Source organism: Schistocerca piceifrons, chromosome 6 (genome assembly GCF_021461385.2).
Source record: "Schistocerca piceifrons isolate TAMUIC-IGC-003096 chromosome 6, iqSchPice1.1, whole genome shotgun sequence".
Lineage (NCBI taxonomy): Eukaryota > Metazoa > Arthropoda > Insecta > Orthoptera > Acrididae > Schistocerca > Schistocerca piceifrons.
The window spans coordinates 322,023,711-322,046,010 of NC_060143.1; the positions used below are offsets into that span (position 1 = coordinate 322,023,711).

General features: G+C 41.7%; 2 protein-coding genes across 4 annotated transcripts in view; one reads left to right on the plus strand and one right to left on the minus strand.

The window, feature by feature from the left end:
- Window positions 1-4,277, plus strand: part of LOC124802849 (sodium-coupled monocarboxylate transporter 1-like) — a 235,068-nt gene extending 230,791 nt beyond the window's left edge. For all 3 annotated transcript variants that reach the window (XM_047263870.1, XM_047263872.1, XM_047263871.1), the window contains one exon: window positions 3,910-4,277. In XM_047263870.1, coding sequence (XP_047119826.1) covers window positions 3,910-3,972 — 63 coding nt within the window. In that variant the 3' untranslated portion in view covers window positions 3,973-4,277. The remainder of the gene's footprint in view (window positions 1-3,909) is intronic.
- Window positions 4,278-14,799: 10,522 nt separating this feature from the next.
- The window catches only part of LOC124803003 (sodium-coupled monocarboxylate transporter 1-like), a 180,532-nt gene continuing 173,031 nt past the window's right edge, over window positions 14,800-22,300 (minus strand). Inside the window, exons 14-15 of the mRNA XM_047264110.1 lie at window positions 19,130-19,322; window positions 14,800-15,205 (exon numbers count right to left, since the gene is read on the minus strand). Coding sequence (XP_047120066.1) covers window positions 15,143-15,205; window positions 19,130-19,322 — 256 coding nt within the window. The 3' untranslated portion in view covers window positions 14,800-15,142. The remainder of the gene's footprint in view (window positions 15,206-19,129; window positions 19,323-22,300) is intronic.

Below are 22,300 nucleotides of genomic sequence, written 5' to 3' on the forward strand. Positions count from 1 at the left end.
TTCTTTACTCGTTCGCTTGTGTTCGGAACGGTGTCAAGGTGACATAACTGTCTCCTTTTACACGGGGGCAGCAGAACGTATAAGGAGCCTTGTTGTATCTTGCCGCATTTGAACGACATATTAATGTTACAATAGTTCCACCAACCTGTTTTCTTCATGCGATGTCGTTGTCGCAGCACAGAAGTATCTGTTTTCATTTCGTTGCTTTTGCTGAGAAGTTTTATGCAACTACATTGAAATTTATGATATTATCGCATCCACATAATGAAGTCAGTATTTATAGGGGAACCATCTATTTTTTATCGTATATTCCGACAAAAGCAAATAGCAAACTTGTTGGACCGAAGGGAGCAACACGCTTTAATTTACATTCTCAGGCAGCAAGGAACAACAATACTTTATAAGTCACTGAATGTATAGTCAAACACAAACAACAGTTAAGTTTAAGCCAGTAATAAGGAATCATTCAAGGTACAAAATTATTCTTGAGCTGAGATCAACAGTGGAAATGAAACGGCAAGTGTTTCGACAGGTTTCACAGACTAGTAAACTATCACTAACTGATTAAGTCCAACGGGAAGGTTACCACTAAAACTAACGAATAGGAAGTTGTACATAGAGTCCAAATCCCACTTCGGAGAAATTACAGCACTAAGAAGTTAAGATTTATCCGCTTTGAACACTCTGTCGAGAAGTCCTTTCACCAGCGACTACATACGGGTACTGCAGTCGGCGATGGCCATTTGGAACGCTTGATGACCTAAATGGAATTTTAAAGAAGTATTTATGACCATATTCTTTCATGATTTTCTTTTTATTGCTGTTGTTGTTATACTTTTGCAACGTAAATGTGTATCTTGACATTGACCGTGAAATGTGTCTTCTTTTCACCTAGCTTCATTGGCCCATTAACGTGACGCTCCCCAGCACTATCCAAAGAACTATGCACGTGTATAAGCATCTTTCGACGCTGCACTTTCTTGCGCAGCTCTAGCAAGTAGCCGACAGCGTAACATGTCTCACGGAAGGCTTATTGACTGTGCCAGATAATCAGGCGCTTGGCCGCAAGAGTTCATTTTTAGAACAGTTGAACACCAACGTCTCGTGACTCGTGTTCTCTTTATTCGTCCTTAGTTCTCGTCGGCCTCGTGGTCTTCGGTTGCCAGTCGTAGTTTGCTCACTTTATTTTGCTACTACAAGCTTTTGCGCATAACAAGGAAACGAATACCAAACGAGACTATTCGTAAAGTAAGGTACGATCGGCCGCGAAATGGAAACCACAGTGAAAATCAAAAATATTTTATTTGGAATAGTTTGTCACACTTTCCAGCTACTTCGCTACAGAGTTGCCAGTCCGATTTAGACATTTGTTTTAGCGCTCAACTTTTCAACACCTTCGTCGTAGGAGGCGGCCGCCTATGCTTTTCGCCACTTCTCTACGCAGGTCTGTGCCAAAATGCATTCATAGTCAGCGGTTCATGTGAGTAGCACATCAGAGGGTGCAAGTCTGTGCTGTATCGTGGGTGTTCAAACACTTCCGACTGAAAACGCTGCATGGACATGCTTATTGCCTCCGCAGTACGCCGCTGAGAATTGTCATGAAGAAGGAACTGCATGAGATCAGGCACAACCTCGCAGCAGGCGCTCATATTTGGCGCGGCACACTATTGTTCTTGGCATCTTTACGTGCTCACTGTGTGCTCAGAACTGAAAAGAGTGGCGTGACTCAATCGAGAGGTATATTAGACACATCTGTGCAAAGCTTAATCGGATTTTCAATGTCGTTTCCATTTCACAACCATTCAGACCTTGTTTTCCGAATAGCCCTCGTTCATACAGCCACCACAGGACAAACTAAACAGAAACGAATAGCACACAGATACAGCTGGCAATTCTAACTATAATAAACGCACACAATCAACACACAGTGAAAGTGATGTGTTCAGTTCTGATGTGTTCATTGAAAAGCTGAGTTAGACGAGCCAGTGGTCGGTGGTGAGTGGTGCTCGGCGACGGCTTGGCTGCTCGGAGGACAGAGGCAGCTTTGGGTGAAAGTGTCCGGCATAACTACCTCTCTGGCAGAAGGTTACTCGATCAGTTTCCAGATAGCTTGTGATCAGTGTAGGAAATTAGTTCTGTGGTCATGTTGTCTCCAAGGGCGCTTTTGGCGCCATCATGTCGTGCTGAACTTTCTGTAAGCCTACCGATAAATATGTTTATGGTACCGGCGGTGGACGCGACAGTCATCTGACAGCAATTCCATGTTTATTTATCGGTGACTGGCTTGTAGCAAGGCAGTCGTCGCCAATCTTAGCTGTGTTGCGGTACAGCCGAGATCCCAGGGAGAGCTTTGAATGCTACCACGTCCGTTGCTTTCTCAGGAGCCTGAGGTTCTTGGTCCACGGAGCTGACGTCTATCGTTTTGACTGTAAGCCTATTCGCTTGATTGCAAATTGTTCCTACAGAGAAAAATGAACATCAAACACGGAATGTACTGGGAACAACTCACACATACAACAGCGATTAAAAATAACAATACCATTTTTCTGTCTCCCAGAAGAAACTTAATTTCCGCTATCATTGCTTGAGATGGAAATTTGAAAGAAAGACGTGTGTACCTAGGAGAATCGTTAACTTTGCGTTCGTTCCTCGGTCTTCTTGGTACAGTGCCCAGCCACATTAATATGAACACCTCTGAAACACCTCAATAACCACCTTCTACAGTGCGGACCGCTGTGAGACATGCAGGAAGAGAGTTGGTGAAGTTCTGGAAAGCACCAATAGGGTTGTGGAGCCGTGACCAGCTGCGCTAGGTTTCTTGGTTGACGATCCATGGTGCAAACAATGCAGCTGACAAGGTCTCACAGATTCTCGACTGGATTTAAATCCGGGAAGTCTGATGTCTGGGGGTGTATGGAAACTTCATCCTGGTGCTCTCTGAGCCACCCATGTACATTGTGAGACGTCTGCTAGGTTGCATTGTCCTGTTGGTAGATGCCAACGTGCAGAGGAAAAGCAAATGGCATATAGGGGTAGACATGGTCCTCAAGGATACATGCATACCGGCGTTGATACATTATTTGCTTCGGAATGAGGAGATCACACAGGGAATGTCTTCCAGCTTGAATCCTTCCTACAGTTGCTTTCAGACATTTCATGCCATGCATGCTAACGGCCATCTGTTTGATGGAGCATAAAACGTGATTCATCTTGAAAGGACACTTGTCGCCACTCAGTGGACATCCAACTGCGGTAGGCGTGCAAATCCCAGCCTCCGCCACTGGTGAACAACAGTCAGCATGAGAGCAAGAAACACGGACCTGCTGCTGAGGCCCACATGCAGCACTGTTCACTGAAAGACTATTGAGGAGACAGTTTAGGTATCCTCTTGGTTCATCTGGACCATCTGTTGCCCACCAGTTGCGTGTCTATTCGCACGTACACTTCTCCACAGCCGTCGTTCACCCCTGTCATCTACGTCGCATGTTGCAGCAGATGCCTTGGGGCGAGTTTTGGATAGCACCATTTTCCCCACCACGGTGTACTTTAACCACGGCGGCACGTGAGCAGTTTACTAACTCAGTAGTTCCGGAAATGTTTCCATGCTTGGCCCAAAAGACAATGGTCATGTCCATTTGGACGTCAGATAAATTGATCCGTTTCCGCGTTATGACAACGACTTCGCTGTTTTGAGAATCCCCCCCGACATGCTTTATGTGCTCTCCACTACTAGTGCTCCCACTTGCTTTGTATAAGTGATTATTGCATGTTGATGTTGAATATGGGTGGCGTTCACATTAATGTGACTTGAAAATGTAAAAGTTTGAGATGGAGCAACCATTTGAGTATTCTTACCCAGTTTCCCATGTCTTTTCATTGTGGAGTTCAAGCGATCTTTCTTTTTTCCAGGTGGTTGAGCTGCGGATAGTACAAGCGAAAGAAGACAAGGGAACAACGAATCATGTCGAATGAAGTTACGGGCTATATCTCCTTAGAAATGTACTGTGTTTATATTTGCTATCCCAAACGAGAACATCACCATCACCCTTCTGTGTCCTTATGTAGAGTATATGCCACATCAAACTTTTTTTTTCTAACTCAGGGAATAAACTAAACTTTCTGTGTGTCTGATTGTGGCATATACTTTACAACATTTGTCTTCTGTCATCACTTCTTTTCGTTCCTACATGTTCTTATGGGGTATCGTAATCTGTTTGAAGTAAGCTGATTATTGCAATATCAGCATGTGTTCAAGAAATAAAGGTAATTTCTAATGGTATTTAGTAATTTTGAACTAATTTGTGTTTAGAATATGCTGAGATACCCTACACTATGAAATAATTGTGTTCAATTCATCACAGCAACATAGTGATTTTTTTTCAATGTAGCACTAGGTTCGGCAACGACCTAGACTTGCACTTTCCAGTGGCATTGTTTTCAAAAATTTTAGGTATTTAATACTAAATTTTCTCAGCATTCCACTTTATTCAGTAATTTTTAACACAAATAGTATTCACTTTGCTCATGTCCCGAAATTTTGGTGCACCACATCAATTTTGAAATGTGGTGTAGTAGTCTATCTTGTCCCAGAACAGTGAATTGACTAAAGTACAAACTTTTAATTCCTAAAATCTAAACTCAGGACTGAGGAAGTTATACAAAACGTAATTTATTGTACACTTTTGATATCGCCAGACAAGGCTTTTGCGGCTGTCACTGAGCTTCTATTAACAGAACATCATAAATAAAACAATGGGCAATGTCCAGGAAGTAAACATAGCACTTAGGTATGACGTAAATCCAAGAGACTTTTCACATGTATTAAATGTAGGGCACGAAGGTATCTAGAGCTACGTCTTGGAGCAACAATATCCCAGAGATTCTCGCCTAATCAGGCTCTGGAAGTAAACCCATATATGCAACGTATTTCTATTAACTGCCTAAAAAACCTAACAATTTTAACGTAAGTCTGTGTGTATTGTTTCTGTTGATTGGAAATGTTAAAGGACTGGACGTAAGAGCATAGAAATCTCGGTTTCAGTAGTTGATATGATTCACAACGAACAAATAACCACACTATACACGCTGAATCATAGGATGATATGGTGTCCAGTATCATACCTGTAAACAACTGCGACGAAAATATTATGAGTGAGAGATATCGCTATATCATCATCTACATCTACAAATACAGTGCAGTCCATCATAACTGCAGCGCCAGAAAGTATAGTAGAAAGAATGCATAATTAAATTTTTAGATGACTGTGGGAAATACAGGGTGTAAAATACAGTACCCAGATCTGGCAGCAACTATGGCTCTAAAGTAGTTGGTCGATTTGTTAGACGTGAGCTTGGATGACATATGGTTCCGACATTTCACACTCCTTCAACTCTCTGCAAGAGTTCATGAATCAAAATGGCGGGTGGTAGTACATAAGACTCTCAGGAGCCAGACATTTTCATCGGGTGAGAAACGTGGAGAAGATGCTGGCCAGAGCAACAGACGAACAGCCTCTATCCCAAGGTAGATCAGGACAACACAGGTATCACATGGTTTTCCCCTATCTTATTGAAAGATAACGTGACAAAGTACTTGAAGGCAGAGAGCAGCAATCTGGTAGTGCACGAGGGGCAACATCAAAGATACAACAATTGCATAATCCTGCTCCCCTTCTTTGACATCATCGCTCAACTGCCCTATGTGCAAATTGGTGGTAAATTCAAAAAATACAGGAAAATTACAGAATCCATGGTTTTCCATGATGTCACAGGCCACTTGTGTTATGAGCCCGGTTGTCCTAAGTGTAAAATAGTGAGAAATTAAAAGAAAGCCAACATGGACAATTGTCCCAGTGGTGGGAAATAAAAGATGGCAGACCTGCATTGTTGCCAGCTCACATGTCCTACGTATAGAAACCAAGATGGTCACAAGGCTTTCCTGAGCCCTCTGACGTCACAATCCAAGATGAGTGACCTATGGACAGGAGGTTCAGCCTGTATAATTGGTAGTTTGCATTTTCTACTTATAGAATCCAAGATGGCGGACGAGGGGCCTATGTGGCTGCCTTATCACTTGGCTAAGTTCAGAAAGCAAGATTTTCCCCCGATGTCTCAGAGGAACAAGGTCACTTATCAAATCCAAGAGCCCAGTTTACAATTGTGGTAGCCTTGTTGTCACAAATTTAAAAAATTTCCTCCATCTACCTGATACACGATTTTCTGACACAATTTGCATGTTTAAATAATCTTTCCTTACCCCACATGCCTGTGGTAAGAGCCCAGTTGGCTTAAGTTTAAAACGGTGTGCTGCTTAAAGATTTTCAGTAGGCAGAGACAGGAACAATCGTTTTTTTAGACAAATGTGGGAAAGTCCCCATGCCACCTGCCCACCCTTGTACACACACTGTCACTGTACCTGCACACGATCGTACAATTCCCAGCTACCATCACATATTCATAACCATCAGGACTTAGTCACAAGCTTAGAATCCAAGAGTTTACTTGTGCCGATTATAAATTAGTAGGAAATTCTAGTTTAAAATGTAAGAGGGCTACTCACTTGTTGGAGGCTAGCCATAGACAACAGGCATCGTGCCACTGACCCAAGGCATCAAGTCTAGAGTTTAGAACCCGAACCCACTTGCCATAAGTTAAAAATTGTGGGAATTTCAAAAAGCCAAGTTAGGAGTTCAATCTTTTGCCATCACTGTGCTATTTGTGATGGCGCTGCATAACCACTCTGACATCGCAGCCGATGAGACCTAAGCCAAAATGGTGGGAATTTTTCAAAATGCAAGAAGCACACTTATGTTTTTACCCAAATCGAAGATGGCGGGATATTCAGTGTATCCTAAGGTTAAAATTATGTCAATTGCACACTGGCCCACATAAACGTTTTTCAAGGAAATTCAAAAAATTCAAGCACCCCTGTCCTCTGGGAGAAGTTGAACTGCTGAATGTCAGCAGGAATTAAAGTACGGAATGGCTTAACAGCTATTAAACAAGCACCAACCGATATGGTCAGTAGTCTGCCACAAGATCGTAAAAACACGCGAGAGTTATATGCACCAGGTATGTACCTCATCCATTTGTGAAAAAAAAGTGTTTATATGAAGCGGACAGCTAAGTCATCACCATCAAATAAGTTTCAAAAAGAGACGACGAAAAAAGAATGAGTTGCTATGAGAATAGCGATCTGTAACCTAGCCCTCTGCAGCTTCCTAAGATTGAAATATGTCACAAATGCAGGATCACAGCACATCCGAGCAGCCGATACCCAGACGCTGTCACCGGGAGAGCCACCGGCTAATACTCAGAGGTATTCAGACAGTTGGGTATTTGCCATCTCACAGCAGAGGGTTACAGGTTGTGCAGACCGTTAGACAGCTGGCCACTGGCACAACCGAGCATGCCGCCGTAGACGTATTCCTCTGCATTCTTGCCGGCCGATGTGGCCGAGCAGTTCTAGGCGCTTCAGTCTGGAACCGCGCGACCGCTACGGTTGCAGGTTCGAATCCTACCTCGGGCAGGGATGTGTGTGATGTCCTTAGGTCAGTTAGGTTTAAGTAGTTCTAAGTTCTAGGGGACTGATGACCTCATCTGTTAAGTCCCATAGTGCTCAGAGCGATTTCAACCATTTGATCCTCTGCATTCTTCCTCAGACGCCCAGATGTACTACACCTCTTCATGGATTAATTCAACTAGATGTACTGCAATGAACAAGTCTTTCTGTTATATGAAAATGTGTTTCTATAACCAATAAGGTTTTTTTCCATAGGAAGGCTCTGGTGCGATAGAAATTTCTCACTTTAAAGTCAGTACCGCCATTAGACTGTTTTTTATTTGCAGTGTTACATTTACACGGTCATTATTTCGGCTTTAAAGTGCCATTATCAAGTGTTTTAATGTTATACAGTGCCCAAGATGGGCATACTGTCGTATTTAAAATACGCTATTAGACACAGTGTATTTTAAATACGACAGTACGCCATCTTAGGCACTGTATAACATTAAAACACTTCATACTCGCACTTTAAAGCCGAAATCATGATCGTCTAAATGTAAAACTGCAAGTAAAAAACAGTCTAATGGCGGTACTGACTTTAAAGAAATATATTATGACTGTGGCCCCGCATTATGAAAAAATTAAGACATTTCTCAGTAGCCATATCAAAGGGGAGTTTTATGTTCTGCTCCTCTGTCGGCAAAAGATTTTCGAGCTCGTAATCGACCAGTGTGGAGTAAGGTTCTGTTTGCTGGCAAGTTCTCTTTTTGGTGAAATGGAGGCGTCCCGCGACTCTAATAAGAACATCGTGAAGTAAGCACTGAAACATGTTATACACTGGGAGGATACTGGGAAAGTGTGATGCATCTCTAAATATAAGCCAATACCACCAATTCCAGAACACACACCCACAGGTTCGCTGCCATTATCAAAAATATATTATAGCATTTATCGAATGAAGTTACAGAGTGGCTACTGGAATTACAACAGGTCAGTATGTCTATATAAAAGTGTATGATCTCAGAATTCAAATTTATACTTCCAAGGAAAGTACACCAGCTCGAACGTTTACACCGGATTTCTAAATCATTTAAGACGAATGCTGGTGTGGTTCTCTCAACGAGATCACTACTGACTTACACTCTCATCAGTGTCACCTAGAATTTTGTCTCGAATGATCTTGATGTAGACTATGTTAAACTCTGAATCTCAATCCTCCAAACAGAAACCAATCTAGTGTTCGGCATACATTTTAAGTGATTCCTACCATAAATTGTAACGAAAGACTTGGCTTCTGTCTAAGCTGCTTGCAGTCATAGAAGATGTGACAAAGATATGTTGTAGTTCACTTCATCCTCTGACAGAATGTCTCAATAGGATAATGGGCTGGTACAACTTGATTGCTTTTTTTTTCAATTTTTTCAATTAAATCATTGACTTAAGAATCTAAATCGGCGATGTTCGTTTCGACATCGAACAGTTTTACCTCGCTTTGAAAACATTGAATTTTTTATGGAAATGAGCGAGTTTGTATCGAAATCAGAAAATTTCCTGGTGAAATCATAGTATTCTGCATAGAAATCACTCAATTTTGTGTCGAAATTAGTAAATTTTTCGTTGAAATCAGTGAATATTGTGCTGAAATAATTCAATTTTGTGTATCTGCAAATCTTTTTATTCATACATAACTGCTGCACCCTACATACGACGGCACCCATTAACGTAGGGGGCTGCACGATTGTCATAGCTGTATGCCTTAGTATGCTATACTCTATGTACTTCCTCAACCAATGTAGCATGACTTGGGCCTTATAATACAGCCACATACCATGCCGGAAGTATGGCGGATAGGTACAGGGATTTTTTGTCTTTTTTGCTGTGCAAATCTACTGGTATTATATAACTTCAGATAAAGAAATTTTTAAAATAGGCATTTTAATACTGAAACGCGTATGTATTTAGTACAGCGATGGCGAGGCATGACAGAATCTCTGACCAGAGAGTTATTTATCGTTGCTAGTCTGCGCTTGACCGCGCGAGAGTTCAGTTGCATGTAGGGAGTCGGCAGTTGCAGTTGCGGTCGAGTTGCGAGAGAGTTTAGTTGTACGTAGCGAGTCGCGAGAGCATGTAGTAGCGCGCGAGAGAGAGTCGCAGTTCTGTGTGAGGAGTCGACGGGCGTCGACATGGGACTCTGGTCAAGATTCAGGACGAGGTATATGTTTTAAATAAGGTAATGAAGCAGCATTGCGCTCATCTGATAATGTAATGCATCTTAAGTGTAATTAATTTGTTCAAGAATCGCCCCAATAATAATTTTGTTTTCAAACCAAGCATTTTAACAAAACAAACATTTTATTGAAAGAAAATTTCCCATGCATTTCCTTAAAGAAAAAATTTACTTAAGTTCAAAGAATTTTTGCGATGCATTTCCTCCAAGCTATGGCGAAAAATAAGAGCAGATGCAATTTTACTGAGGTAAGAACAGGGCCTAAGATCGACATTTCGGTCTATTTGCGTTTTCATTGTCACTGAGATTTCATTATCATTGAATTGTCTTACATTTTTGTGGGCAGCTTACATTTGGCTCAGATTGCTATTTCTCATTTAATTGTCATTGTCAATAAATTATTTTATTTGCTGGGAGGTTACACTAGGTTCTATTCTCGTTAACATTTAATTATTGTCTTTCAGTTTTCTCTGGTGAGGTTACAATACGCATCTCACTGGCACACAACGAAAGAAACAGACATGCGCAGAGCAGCATCGTCTGAGGTCTGAATTTAAGTTTGTTTTAGATATTCTATTAATGTCATGAGAAAGATCAGAAAAGAACATTGCCTCATCCTGTTCTCTTTATCATAATAACAGTGACACAAGTGGCTAGCGAAATGTGCACAAAGCGCTGACAGAGATGCACATCATGACATTTTATAAAATCAGTGAGATGCTACTTCACACCATCCAGTCACTTTTCCGTTTGATAAACTCCAAGATCAGTATGGAGTACAACTTGCATTTTCAGTTTCGTGCCGAAACGAAGGAAATTTCCATTGAAATAGGCTTCGATTTTAAAAACGCTTTTCTTGCCACAGTCTGTCTACGTTTTATATCCTCTCTTCTTCCGCCACCATCAGTTATTTTGCTGCCCAAATAGTAAAACTTCACTACTACTTTTAGTGTTCCGTTCCCTAATCTAACTCCCCCATCATTATCTGCCTTGATTCGTCTACATTCCATTAGCCTTGTGTAGCTTTTTTTGATGATGATCTTATGTCCTTCTGCCAAGGCACTGACCATTCCGTTTAACTGCTCTACCAAGCCTTTGATATCTCTGACAAAATTGTAACGACATCAGCAAAGCTCAGTGCTTTTATTTCCTCTCCGTGAACTTTAATTCCTAATCCCAATTTATCTTTCGTTACATTTAATGCTTGCTTAGTGTGCAGATAGAATAACATCGGCAGTAGGCTACAACTTTGTCTCACTCCCTTTCCTACCACTTCTTCCTCTTCGTGCTCCTCGAGTCTTGCAACTGACGTCTAGTTTCTGCACAAGTTGTAAATAGCCTATCGGCCACTATATTTTATTTTATTTTTCAGTTTCGTGACGAAATCAAAGAATTTTGCATTGAAGTAGGCTTCGACGTTAGCAAATTTCTCTTCTTTAGAAACGCTTTCCTTGCCATTGTCAGTCTACATTTTATATCCTCTCGACTTCGGCCATCATCAGTTATTTTTCTGCTGCCTTCAGAATTTCAAACATTGTATTCCAGTCAACATTGTCAAAAACTTTCTGCTAGCATACATAAGCTGTAGATTTGGGTTTGCCTGTCCTTAACCCATTTTGTAAGAGAAGCCGTAATATCGGTATTGCCTCTCCTGTTCCTACGCTCCTCCCGAATCCAAACTGACCTTCCCCGAATTTTCCATTCTTCTGTAACATATTCGTGATAGTACTTTGCAATCATGACTTATTAAAGTGATAGTTCGCTAATATTCACACCTGCCAGCACCTGCTTTCTTTGCAACTGGAATTATTACATTTTCCATGAAGTCTGAAGTCTGATGCATATTCCGAACCAGATGAAATAGTTTTGTCACTGCTGCCTCTCCCAAGGCTATCAGTATTTCTAATGGAATGTCGTATACTCCAGAGGCCTTGTTTCGATTTAATTCTTATTAAACAAGATTTCCGAAACTCCTTTACCAAAGAAGACGAAGTAAGTATTCCTGAATTCCAATCAAGAACAACAGCCAAGATGAGAAACATAGAAATAGATATCCTCAGCGTAATGAAACAGCTTAAATCACTTAATAAAGGCAAGGCCTCCGGTCCAGATTGTATACCAGTCAGGTTCCTCTCAAGAGTATGCTGATAAAATAGCTCCATATTTAGCAATTATATACAACCACTCGCTCACAGAAATATCCGTACCTAAAGACTGGAAAATTGTTCAAGTCACACCAATACCCAAAAAGAGAAGTAGGAGTTCTCTGAATTACAGGCCTATATCACTAACGTCGATTTGTAGTAGGGTTTTTTAAAATATACTGCAGTGGAACGTTATGAAGTACCTCGAAGAAAACGATTGACACATAGTCAGCATGGCTTCAGAAAAATCTTTCTTGTGAAACACAACTAGCTCTTTACACTCATGAAGTAATAAGTGCTATCGACATGGGATGTCAAATTGATTCCATATTTTTAGATTTCCAGAAGGCTTTCGACATCGTTCCTCACAAGCGTCTTCTAACCAAACTGCTTGCCTGCGGAGCATTGCCTCAGTTATGGGACTGGATTCGTGATATGCTGTCAGAAAGACCACAGTTCGTAGTAATAGACGGAAGGTCATCGAGTAAAACAGAAGTAATATCCGGCGTTCGACGAGGAAGTGCTGTAGACCCTCTATTGTTCCTGATCTATATTATCAACATAGGAGATAATCTGAGTAGCCGTCTTAGATTGTTTGCAGATGGTGCTGCCATTTACCGTCTTGTAAAGTCATCAGAAGATCAAAACGACTTGCAAAATGATTTAGATAAGATATCTGTATGGTGCGAAAAGTGGCAATTGACTCTGAATAAGGAAAAGTGTGGAGTTATTCACATGAGTACTAAAAGAAATCAGCTAAATTTCGATTACGCGATAAGTCACACAAATCTGAATGCTGTAAATTCAACTAAATACTTAGGGATTACAATCACAAATAACCTAAATTGGAACGATCACATAGATAATATTGTGGGTAGAGCAAACCAAAGACTGCGATTCATTGGCAGAACACTTAGAAGGTGCAACAGGTCTACTAAAGAGACTGCTTACACCACGCTTGTCCGCCCTATTCTGGAGTATTGCTGTGCGGTGTGGGATCCGCGTCAGGTTTGACTGACGGATGACATCGAAGAAGTACAAAGAAGGGCAGCTCGTTTTGTATTAGCGCGAAATATGGGAGATAGTGTCACAGACATGATACGTGAATTGGAGTGGCAATCATTAAAACAAAGGCGTTTTTCGTTGCGACGGGATCTTCTCATGAAATTTCAGTCACCAGTTTTCTCCTCCGATTGCGAAAACATTCTGTTGGCACCCACCTACATAGGGAGAAAGTATCATCATAATAAAATAAGAGAAATCAGGGCTCGTACAGAAAAATTTAAGTGCTCGTTTTCCCCGCGTGCCGTTCGAGAGTGGAACGGTAGAGAGATAGCTTGAAGATGGTTCATTGAACCCTCTGTCAGACACTTTATTGTGAATAGCAGAGTAATCACGTAGATGTAGATGTAGAATGCTCTGTCAAATTCTTTTCGTAGAGTCATATCTCCTATGTCAACTTCATCTAAATCATAACATCATTCTATAATATTGCCCTCATCTCCCCTCTGTGTACTCCTTCCACCTTTCAGCTTTCTCTTTTTTGCTGTGATAGCGCTGTAGCTAGCCGAAGGGAACGCACCAGTTAGAAACTCAAACTTACTCGTCAGTTGACTTCATCCAGTGACCAGCTGTACTCCAGTTAAGTGACCACTTCCTCCATTTCTTCTAGCTGACATTCGATGTACTCATCGTCTCCTACGATAGTACATGACATAAATAGGAGTGTCCTAGTCACAAATTCTTTCTTGTGTCACCTAGACGCGTTGACCTCCTTTCGGTCCTCAAGAGAAAGAGTTCAGACTAAAGGGGTTTAGTTCAAAGGTCTTCTGTTGTGTCCGTGGAAAAAGCAAGAACTGTAAGAATTTCATAGAATAATGCTGGACGTTTTGAATATTTGACAGGATAGAGGGAATGACGTTTTTTTAACCAGGTGGTCTTGTACTCAGCGTGTTTTGAATATTTGACAGGATAGAGGGAATGACGTTTTTTTAACCAGGTGGTCTTGTACTCAGCGTAGGTAACAGCGACTCGCAAGCTGATTGCGAAATGACGGAAGTTCACAAGATTTTCGGCATAAAGCGTCCAGTCGGAGGTAATCACTGCAGCGGAACACTAATTGATACAACGGAGAAACTGAAGTGCCATGGCACAACCAGACGGAGCTCTATTCCTATCACGTGATCTGATCCCGTGGTAAATGAGACATCGACGCGAGCTGAACCGCCTCATGGAACTGCAGTTTCCGGTTGTATCAGAAGCTTCAGTAACTTCAATTAGAGCGCTCCTAGGACCCTGGAATGCTGTGACAGCGTACGAGTGTTGGACTCTGAATCGGTCTCTCTCTACCTACGTGCTGTGGACTAACGCGGCATGTAGACTCGAGTGGAAACCTCTCGGACAACGTTTTATGCTAGCATAAACCGATCAGGCCACTCCCCTGATTGCAGTAGTTTGTATGTGTGTTCTTGTTCTGTGTCAATAACGGCAACGTCCAGAAAGAAAATCAACAGTTTTACCAATGGCAAAGACAGCAAGTGATATTACTTGGGATGAAATTTGTAAGTTTCATGTCATATGGTGTTAATTAGTACTTATATTATGTAACTGCATTGCTGAAAGAATACAAAATTTGACCAGAATAAGCAGACAACACCTTGCTTTTTCCAGTAACATAGACTTTGTTTATTTGTCCATCAAACTGGTCAGATACAAATTCGTATTTACAATATTTCACTCTCATTAGGAATGTGGTATTTATAACGTGATATTTATTTGTTTATAAATAGCTTATTAAAACTGATTTATGATGAAAACAGGCTCATACATACTCATCTGGAGAAATATATATACATAATGTTATACGTTATCAGCGTTGCCAAGCCGTCATGCGTATAAATAAATTTTGTTTTCATTGCCCATCTACGTTTATCACATTTAGTGAAACAGAACATAATTGTCTCTTCATAAATTTTATATCGCCACTCAATTACCTAAGAAAGAAAATTACCTAATAGAGAATAATGTTTCGTTCTTCTCCGAATGTTGGCTGCGTGCTGCTCTCCTGTACAAATTACGCACACACATACTCAGGGTCTCACCCATCAGTTATTTAGAAAACAGCTGCTGTAATTGAGGTCACTTGATTGATTTAAGTTCCATCAGCATTCATACGGTGATAATAGAATTTCAGTTCTTAAAGAAGATGATCTGAGCTCCGTAATACTGGTAAGAGGTGCATCTAATGCCAGGATAGAAGCTGCTGTTTCAGTCTACGTCTTTCAATTTTCTTCTTTCCTCCTCTGTCGATATTATCCGCATTTCTACCGTCTGGAACAAACAAACATCATCTGTTATTGATACCCAACGGAATGATAAACATCGGAAAGCTGACTCATAACAAAATGGGATTCCACGATTTATTTGACCATAAATTGTGTAAAACCAAACATCTGATTTGTAGACAAGCTGTTCAATTTTTCTTACGACTAGCAATAAGGCATTCCGACAATATGCATGAAAAGCTGGAAAAAACTGTAATGAACTTCATTATATATGCCAGATAAAGATTTTGTTTTGTCTCGTATTTAAATGACTGATACAGTATTATAAAAATATATCCACAATTATATTATCGGATGCATACGTATGTATGCAATGTACAAATGAAATAGCTGGCGAAGAACAAACGTTCTCAAAGACCTTCTTCATATGCGGTAGCCTCTGAAAAATCCATCTGGAGAACCACCAACTGTCTGCAGGCATGTTCATATTCGAACGACCCTAATAGCTTTGGAGCATCTATTCGAAACTCTTCATCGTGTACCTTGCTGTAACGCCTGCACTTTCTAGAAAATGATCTAAACACGACCTGAGGGAAATCTATCTTCATGTACGTGCAACAAGACTTTCAACACTACTTGTACAGCATACATGAGACTATGAGCTTTCGCCCTAGTCATCAGTTTTAACGCCAAAGCGGACATGATTCATTTTCTTCATAAATACAAAGATTCTTAACTTCTGACGTTACGACTTCACCAGAAATACTGTAAAACATATTTTTTCTGTTGATTTTTTTCTTTATAAAGCTGCCAGTAGTAAGTATAATGATGGAATTTGAATCTGAAATGTCCTCAGAATTAAATTATGTAAAATGTATGTACTGTAGATTAAACTTTATCTCGTATAAAGGCACAATGTGCCAAAAGCAAATCACTTGTTTCCTCAGTGACTGTCAGTCGCTGGCGAATTCGTCTGCAAACAAGGTGCATTTTTCCACGTCACCATGTGGCATCTCTTGCTCGCTTGTGTAAAACTACCATAGGCTACCATAGACTGTCATAAGCAAGTGTGGACTAGGATAGTTTTCCTAGGAGTCTTCGTCAGTTAAGACAGTTACTACGTTACCTGTAAGTTGGGTGCGCTGCATACTTATCGGATATCACCTCATTCCGATGCTTTGTCTGCGTATTCGATCAGTATCTTACTAAATTACGCTAGAAACCAGAAGCTGTGAACCGTCTTGAAACTGAGCGAGGATATATAAAATGCCAGATAACTTACGCAACATTGTTGTTCTGCACAGTTGTCCTCCTGTCTGTTACTTGCAAATAAACAGTACTTACAGCAAAATTGAAAGTGTAAATGTTTGTTTGTGGTTTTATTCGAAAATTGTTAATTTGTAACGTGAAACGGAGGGATGTTGCAGTAAAAACAAAAAAAATAAAAATTTGTCATTTAGCGCTAGAAAACGTAATTTCCTTTTACAAGGTAAAATTTAAAGAAAACTCAAAACAAACCCGTATCAAACATTGCTTCAGCACTTCATTCACGTTATATGAAACGCGTTTCCGTTATTCATGAACAGGCTTGTCAGTGATCAACAATAACAGAAAACTCTTGCCTTTGATCATGGTAAAGAATGTTCTGTTGAGTACAAAATAACAACAATAATCACGTAGATTTTTTTTGTGTGTGCAATTTCACCAAAAGTAAATGCTTTGATTACACAAAAGCGCAGCAGTTATGCTATCAACTAATTCTTTTACTTATAAAATGCTATTCATATTTTTGTAAGGGTGTAAAATACACAATGGATTAACTCTGAATGATGTACAGTTATAATGATGTGCAAAGCAAGCAAATAAAAAAATACAAAGTGAAGTTGTCAGCTCCCAGTTTCTCTCTCACACATTCATTTATGTGTCTTTCCCTCCCAATGCTAGCAACACTACTGGCAATCCTGCCATTTACTACGTCATTTATGTGTCTCTCTTCCTGTGTCTCGCACGGAGTGAGCGTGCATCGCAAGCACAGACTTACACACCAGTATGGCTGACGTTGTAGCACAGCCTAGTAGCTGACTGTATACTGAGGTCGACTTTTGGGAGAAAAGGGTTCGTTGACACACTTCTGCCGGCCGCTGTGGCCGAGCGGTTTTAGGCGCTTCAGACCGGAACCGCGCGACTGCTACGGTCGCAGGTTCGAATCCTACCTCGGGCATGGATGTGTGAGATGTCCTTAGGTTAGTTAGGTTTAAGTAGATTTAAGTCTAGGGGACTGATGACCTCAGATGTTAAGTCCGATAGTGCTCAGAGCCATTTGAATCATATCAGAGGTCCCATATCACTCCAACTGCACACGCCCCACACCATTACAGAGCCTCCACCAGCTTTAAGAGTCCCCTGCTGACTTGCAGGGTCCATGAATTCATGAGGTTGTCTCCGTACCCGTATACGTCCATCATGTCGATACGATCTGAAACGAAACTCGTCCGGCCAAGCAACAAGTTTCCAGTCATCAACAGTCCAATGTCGGTGATGACGGGCCCAGGTGAGGCGTAAAGCTTTGTGTCGTGCAGTCATCAAGGGTACACGAGTGGGCCTTCGGCTCCGGAAGCCCATATCGATGATGTTTAGTTGAATGTTTCATGCCGCGACTCTTGTTGATGGCCCGGCATTGAAATCTGCAGCAATTTGCGGAAGGATTGTACTTCTTTCACGCTGAACGATTCTCTTCGGTCGTCGTTGGTGCCGTTTTTTTCCGGCCGCAGAGACGTCGGAGATTTGATGTTTTACCGGATTACTGACATTCACGGTACACTCACGAAATGGTCGCAAGGGGAAATCCCCACTTCATCGCTACCACGGAAATGCTGTGTCCCATCGCTCGTGCGCCGACTATAACACCATGTTCAGTCTCACTTAAATCTTGATAACCTGCCACTCTAGCAACACTAACCGATCTAACAACTGCACCAGACACTTGCTTGCTCAAATGGTTCAAATGACTCTGAGCACTATGGAACTTAACATCTAAGGTCATGCCGGCCGGGGTGGCCGTGCGGTTCTAGGCGCTACAGTCTCGATCCGCGCTACCGCTAAGGTCGCAGGTTCGAATCCTGCCTCGGGCAAGGATGTGTGTGATGTCCTTAGGTTAGTTAGGTTTAAGTAGTTCTAAGTTCTAGGGGACTGATGACCTCAGAAGTTAAGTCCCATAGTACTCAGAGCCATTTGAACCAACCTAAGGTCATCAGTCCCATAGACTTAGAACTACTTAAACCTAACTAACCTAAGGACATCACACACATCCATGCCCGAGACAGGATTCGAACCTGCGACCATAGCAGCCGCGTGGTTCCGGACTGAAGCGCCTAGAACCGCTCGGCCACAACGGCCGGCACTTGTTTGCATTTGTAGACGTTGCCAACCGCAGCGCCGTTTTCTGCCTGTTTACATATCACTGTATTTGAATACGCATGGCTATACCAGTATCTTTGGCGCTTCAGTGTATTTTATCCTCCCTAGATTGTTGCCATTTCTATTTTTTGTTTATATAATTTCTCAATCCTTCATGTGTTATTCCTCTATATTTAGATGTACCTGAACATGCAACTCCATCACTGGGATGCCGGTAGTACTATTAAACGATAATACAACAACTGTTTGCGGTTTATTGTTTCGAGGATCCATACCTTCAGCTGCGGATGCCCGAAGTTTGCTTCCTCATAATCCTGATGAACAAGTACTGAGTGAAGAATCTAGAGATATTCTTCAGCTCACCATTTATCGGTCGTGTAGCGATCGTGAAGGCAAGATTAGACCAATTACATCATTCAAGGATGCATGTAAGTTGTCATTCCTCCTGCACTCCAAACGTCATTGTGATGGGAAGACATTCTAACATGTAGTACCATGTACTGAACAGTAGTTAGAAGAGGTTGTATGCATAAGTAGTTCTGCAGGTGTGTACCTTGTAGCTCTTCTCGAGTGGATCTACAGGCAGCCAACGCCGCACCAGCGGACTGAACAGGTTGGCCCCCGGCCGTGGCTCCTCCTCCCCCGGTCGCACCACGAGGCTCACCAGCAGGGACACCACCAGCATGATCGTCCAGCCAATCATCGTGTACCACATGGGAGACACCCGGTATCCAGACCACACGTCGCTGCAAGCAGTCCATTCTTTTTTATTACCACACGAAATGCTATACACTACGAGCACAAGTACCTTGTTTATTTATTTAACCTGGTCTGATTAGGGCCACCAGGCCCTCTCTCACATCGATCCAGAGTTTCACCAGTACAGTACCTTTCTTACATCACAGTTCTTCCATCACAGTTACCTAAGAAGTAACAGTTTTGATATGACAAATAGTATTAAAATTATTTGAGTCCATGAAGTGGCAGTGTGAGTAAATAATACTGTTCACTAACAAATAAAGTTAATACTGGCAGTACTTGTATTACAGCAGCCGCTGCCAGTAACAGTGATAATATTAATAATAACAGTGGCAATAATAACAATAATGATAGTACAAACAATCCTGTTGGCAGAACATCTGCAACTGAGCATTGTAGCAGAGGTTGAAAATACCACTTCAGTTGTAAATTACTTTATTTTCATACGACCGGTTTCGGACTCTTATAAGCCCATCCTCAGGTGTCGTAGCTGTGCTGTGGCCCCGATCGCCACGTGTACCAGGCGCGGTGTGCTGGCTATGAACGCTCATAAGCACCTGAGGATGGGCTTATAACAGTCCGAAACCGGTCGTGTGAAAATAAAGTAATTTACTACTGAAGCGATATTTTCAACCCCTGCAATAATGATAGTGGCAGATATAAGAAGAATTTATAGGTGGACAAAATAGATGTTTCGTGATATAGCGAGTTCTGGGAAAAGGAAATTTAAGGAGACTACATCGACTAAGAAAATTGGAAATGACGAAGATCAGGTTGGAAAGAGGGATGTACAGAGCAACGAGTGTGTACAGGGACAATGTTCATTCTTATTGTTGCTTTAGCAGATATGTCATTGTCTTCTGAAGCTGGAGATGCTATGCAGTTCTCTAATATGACGCGGGAGGTTTTTCCAGAGTCGGGTTCCTGCTACTGAAAGGGTCTCAAACATGAAGTGAGTCAAAGAGCGGATTTTTCTGCCATGTTGTTCTGACGAAAGCGTTATGGTCGAGAAGAGATACGAGGATCATTGTACGTTGAAAGGACAGTAGAGAACACAGAGGGTATAGAAAGTTCAGCACTTGCTTGCAGGCAGCCGGGATACCAGTGCACATTATGTTGAAATATGGACAAGGAATCGAACATCACAGATATAACGAACACAGGCATTCATAGTTAATTCCAGGTCTATAGGTTTTCCTGAGAAAGGCCTTGCCGCATAACATCCCTGTTATCAACAACTGGAGGTATGTTTGTTCAAATTTCCTTTTCGGGTCAAGAGCTTTTTATATTTGTGTATGGCAAGGAGAGATGATGATGCATTCTTGGACACTGTAGTCCCGTGCCTAGTCCAATTTACACTTTAATCTGTCATTACTCTTCGACTTGTTGTTGAAGAGGATAAGTTGACAGTAGCCCGATTTAGGATTAAAGACGGTAGAGATTCCCAATACTTCGGGCCAATGAGCCTAGACTTAGCGCCGCTTAGGTTTCGGATGGACTGAGTTGTGACCCCGTTTTTAGCGTTGTGTATAAAGCCGGTAGTCAGATTCTTGAAAGCTTTCTTCAGTTTTTCTGGTTTTGCTCTTAGATACAGCTGGACGTCATCACGTGGATGTGGTATTTGCGGTAAGAGGAAACTAATGACACATCATTAGCATATAATGAAAAGAGTATAACACCTAATATCAAACCATTGGGGACGCCTGATACTACCCGCCTCCGCTGCGACTTTAAGGTGCCGGACATGACGCATTGCTCGGGAAACGTCAGCTATCAGCGAAACCGCTGCACTGGACTTGGCGAGAAATTTATACTGCTAAATGTGGCAAGTAAAATGTCGTGGTCGGCTGTGTCAAACGCTTTGTAGAAGTCTCTGAAACCCATGATAGCTGCCTTTTGTGCATCCATGGCAATCTTCAGGTCATCTGTTACCTTCATTGAGAGATATTTTGTACTGCGATGTTTACGGAAACCTAGTAATTGTTTGTACTTAGGTATTTTCTTAACTGATCGTGGGCTAAATATTCTAATCCCTTGGGCAGTGCAGGAAGAATGCAAATAAGTCTGTAAACAGAGGGTACTGTGGCAACGTCCTTACATCTAATTACATGACAGATTTTTTAGCTTAACCTTATATTGGGATGCAGTTTTTAGCTGGCAGTGTGAAGAACAATAATTACTTAAAAAATTAGGTTTCATGAAAACGATGGTGTAGCTAATAAATGGTTCACGTCGAGCGGAATATTACGCTATACAGGGGATCATAGGATGATGGTGATGATGATAGAGAGGGTTTTAAGGGCGCATGACGGCAAGGTCTTCAGCACCCGCTCAGTAACAGATTGAGATGGGTGTCAAGAAAAGACTCAGAACAACAAGATAAAACAAAACGTAAGACACAGGAAACTAGCTTGGAAAAATATGTGCCTGCCCACACCGAAGCATGCCGCCAGCAGTAAAACATGGACAACGCAGCAAGAAAGTGGTAGAGGGAGGTAAAATAATATAGCAGATGGTAGTGGCCGGCTCACCGCAAGGAAAAAGGGAGGAGCCAGCCACTTTGCAATACACTAAATTCTCCAGCCTAAAAGTTTAGGCCAGAGTCCAGACACATCACAAAACTTTAAAACCCTAGACACACACGTCTCATCATTAGCTAAAACACAGGGCACATTCCCATCAACTTATGCTTCTGCCCCTACATCACGGTATAAAATGCAGTGTGTTAAAATGTGCCGGACAGAGATGTGCACACCACAAGCATCACAAATCGGAGGATCCTACCGCCGTAATAGAAAGCTATGTGAGAGAGGACAGGGCCCAATCCGAAGACGCGTGAGGGTCACTTCTTCCCTCCTGAGCACCCGGCAGAACGTACGCCACGGCCGAGTTGTTGACTTCACCAACCGCAGTTTATTGGCCGTCACCGCCAGCCATTCTTCCTCCCACAACTCCATGCACTTCT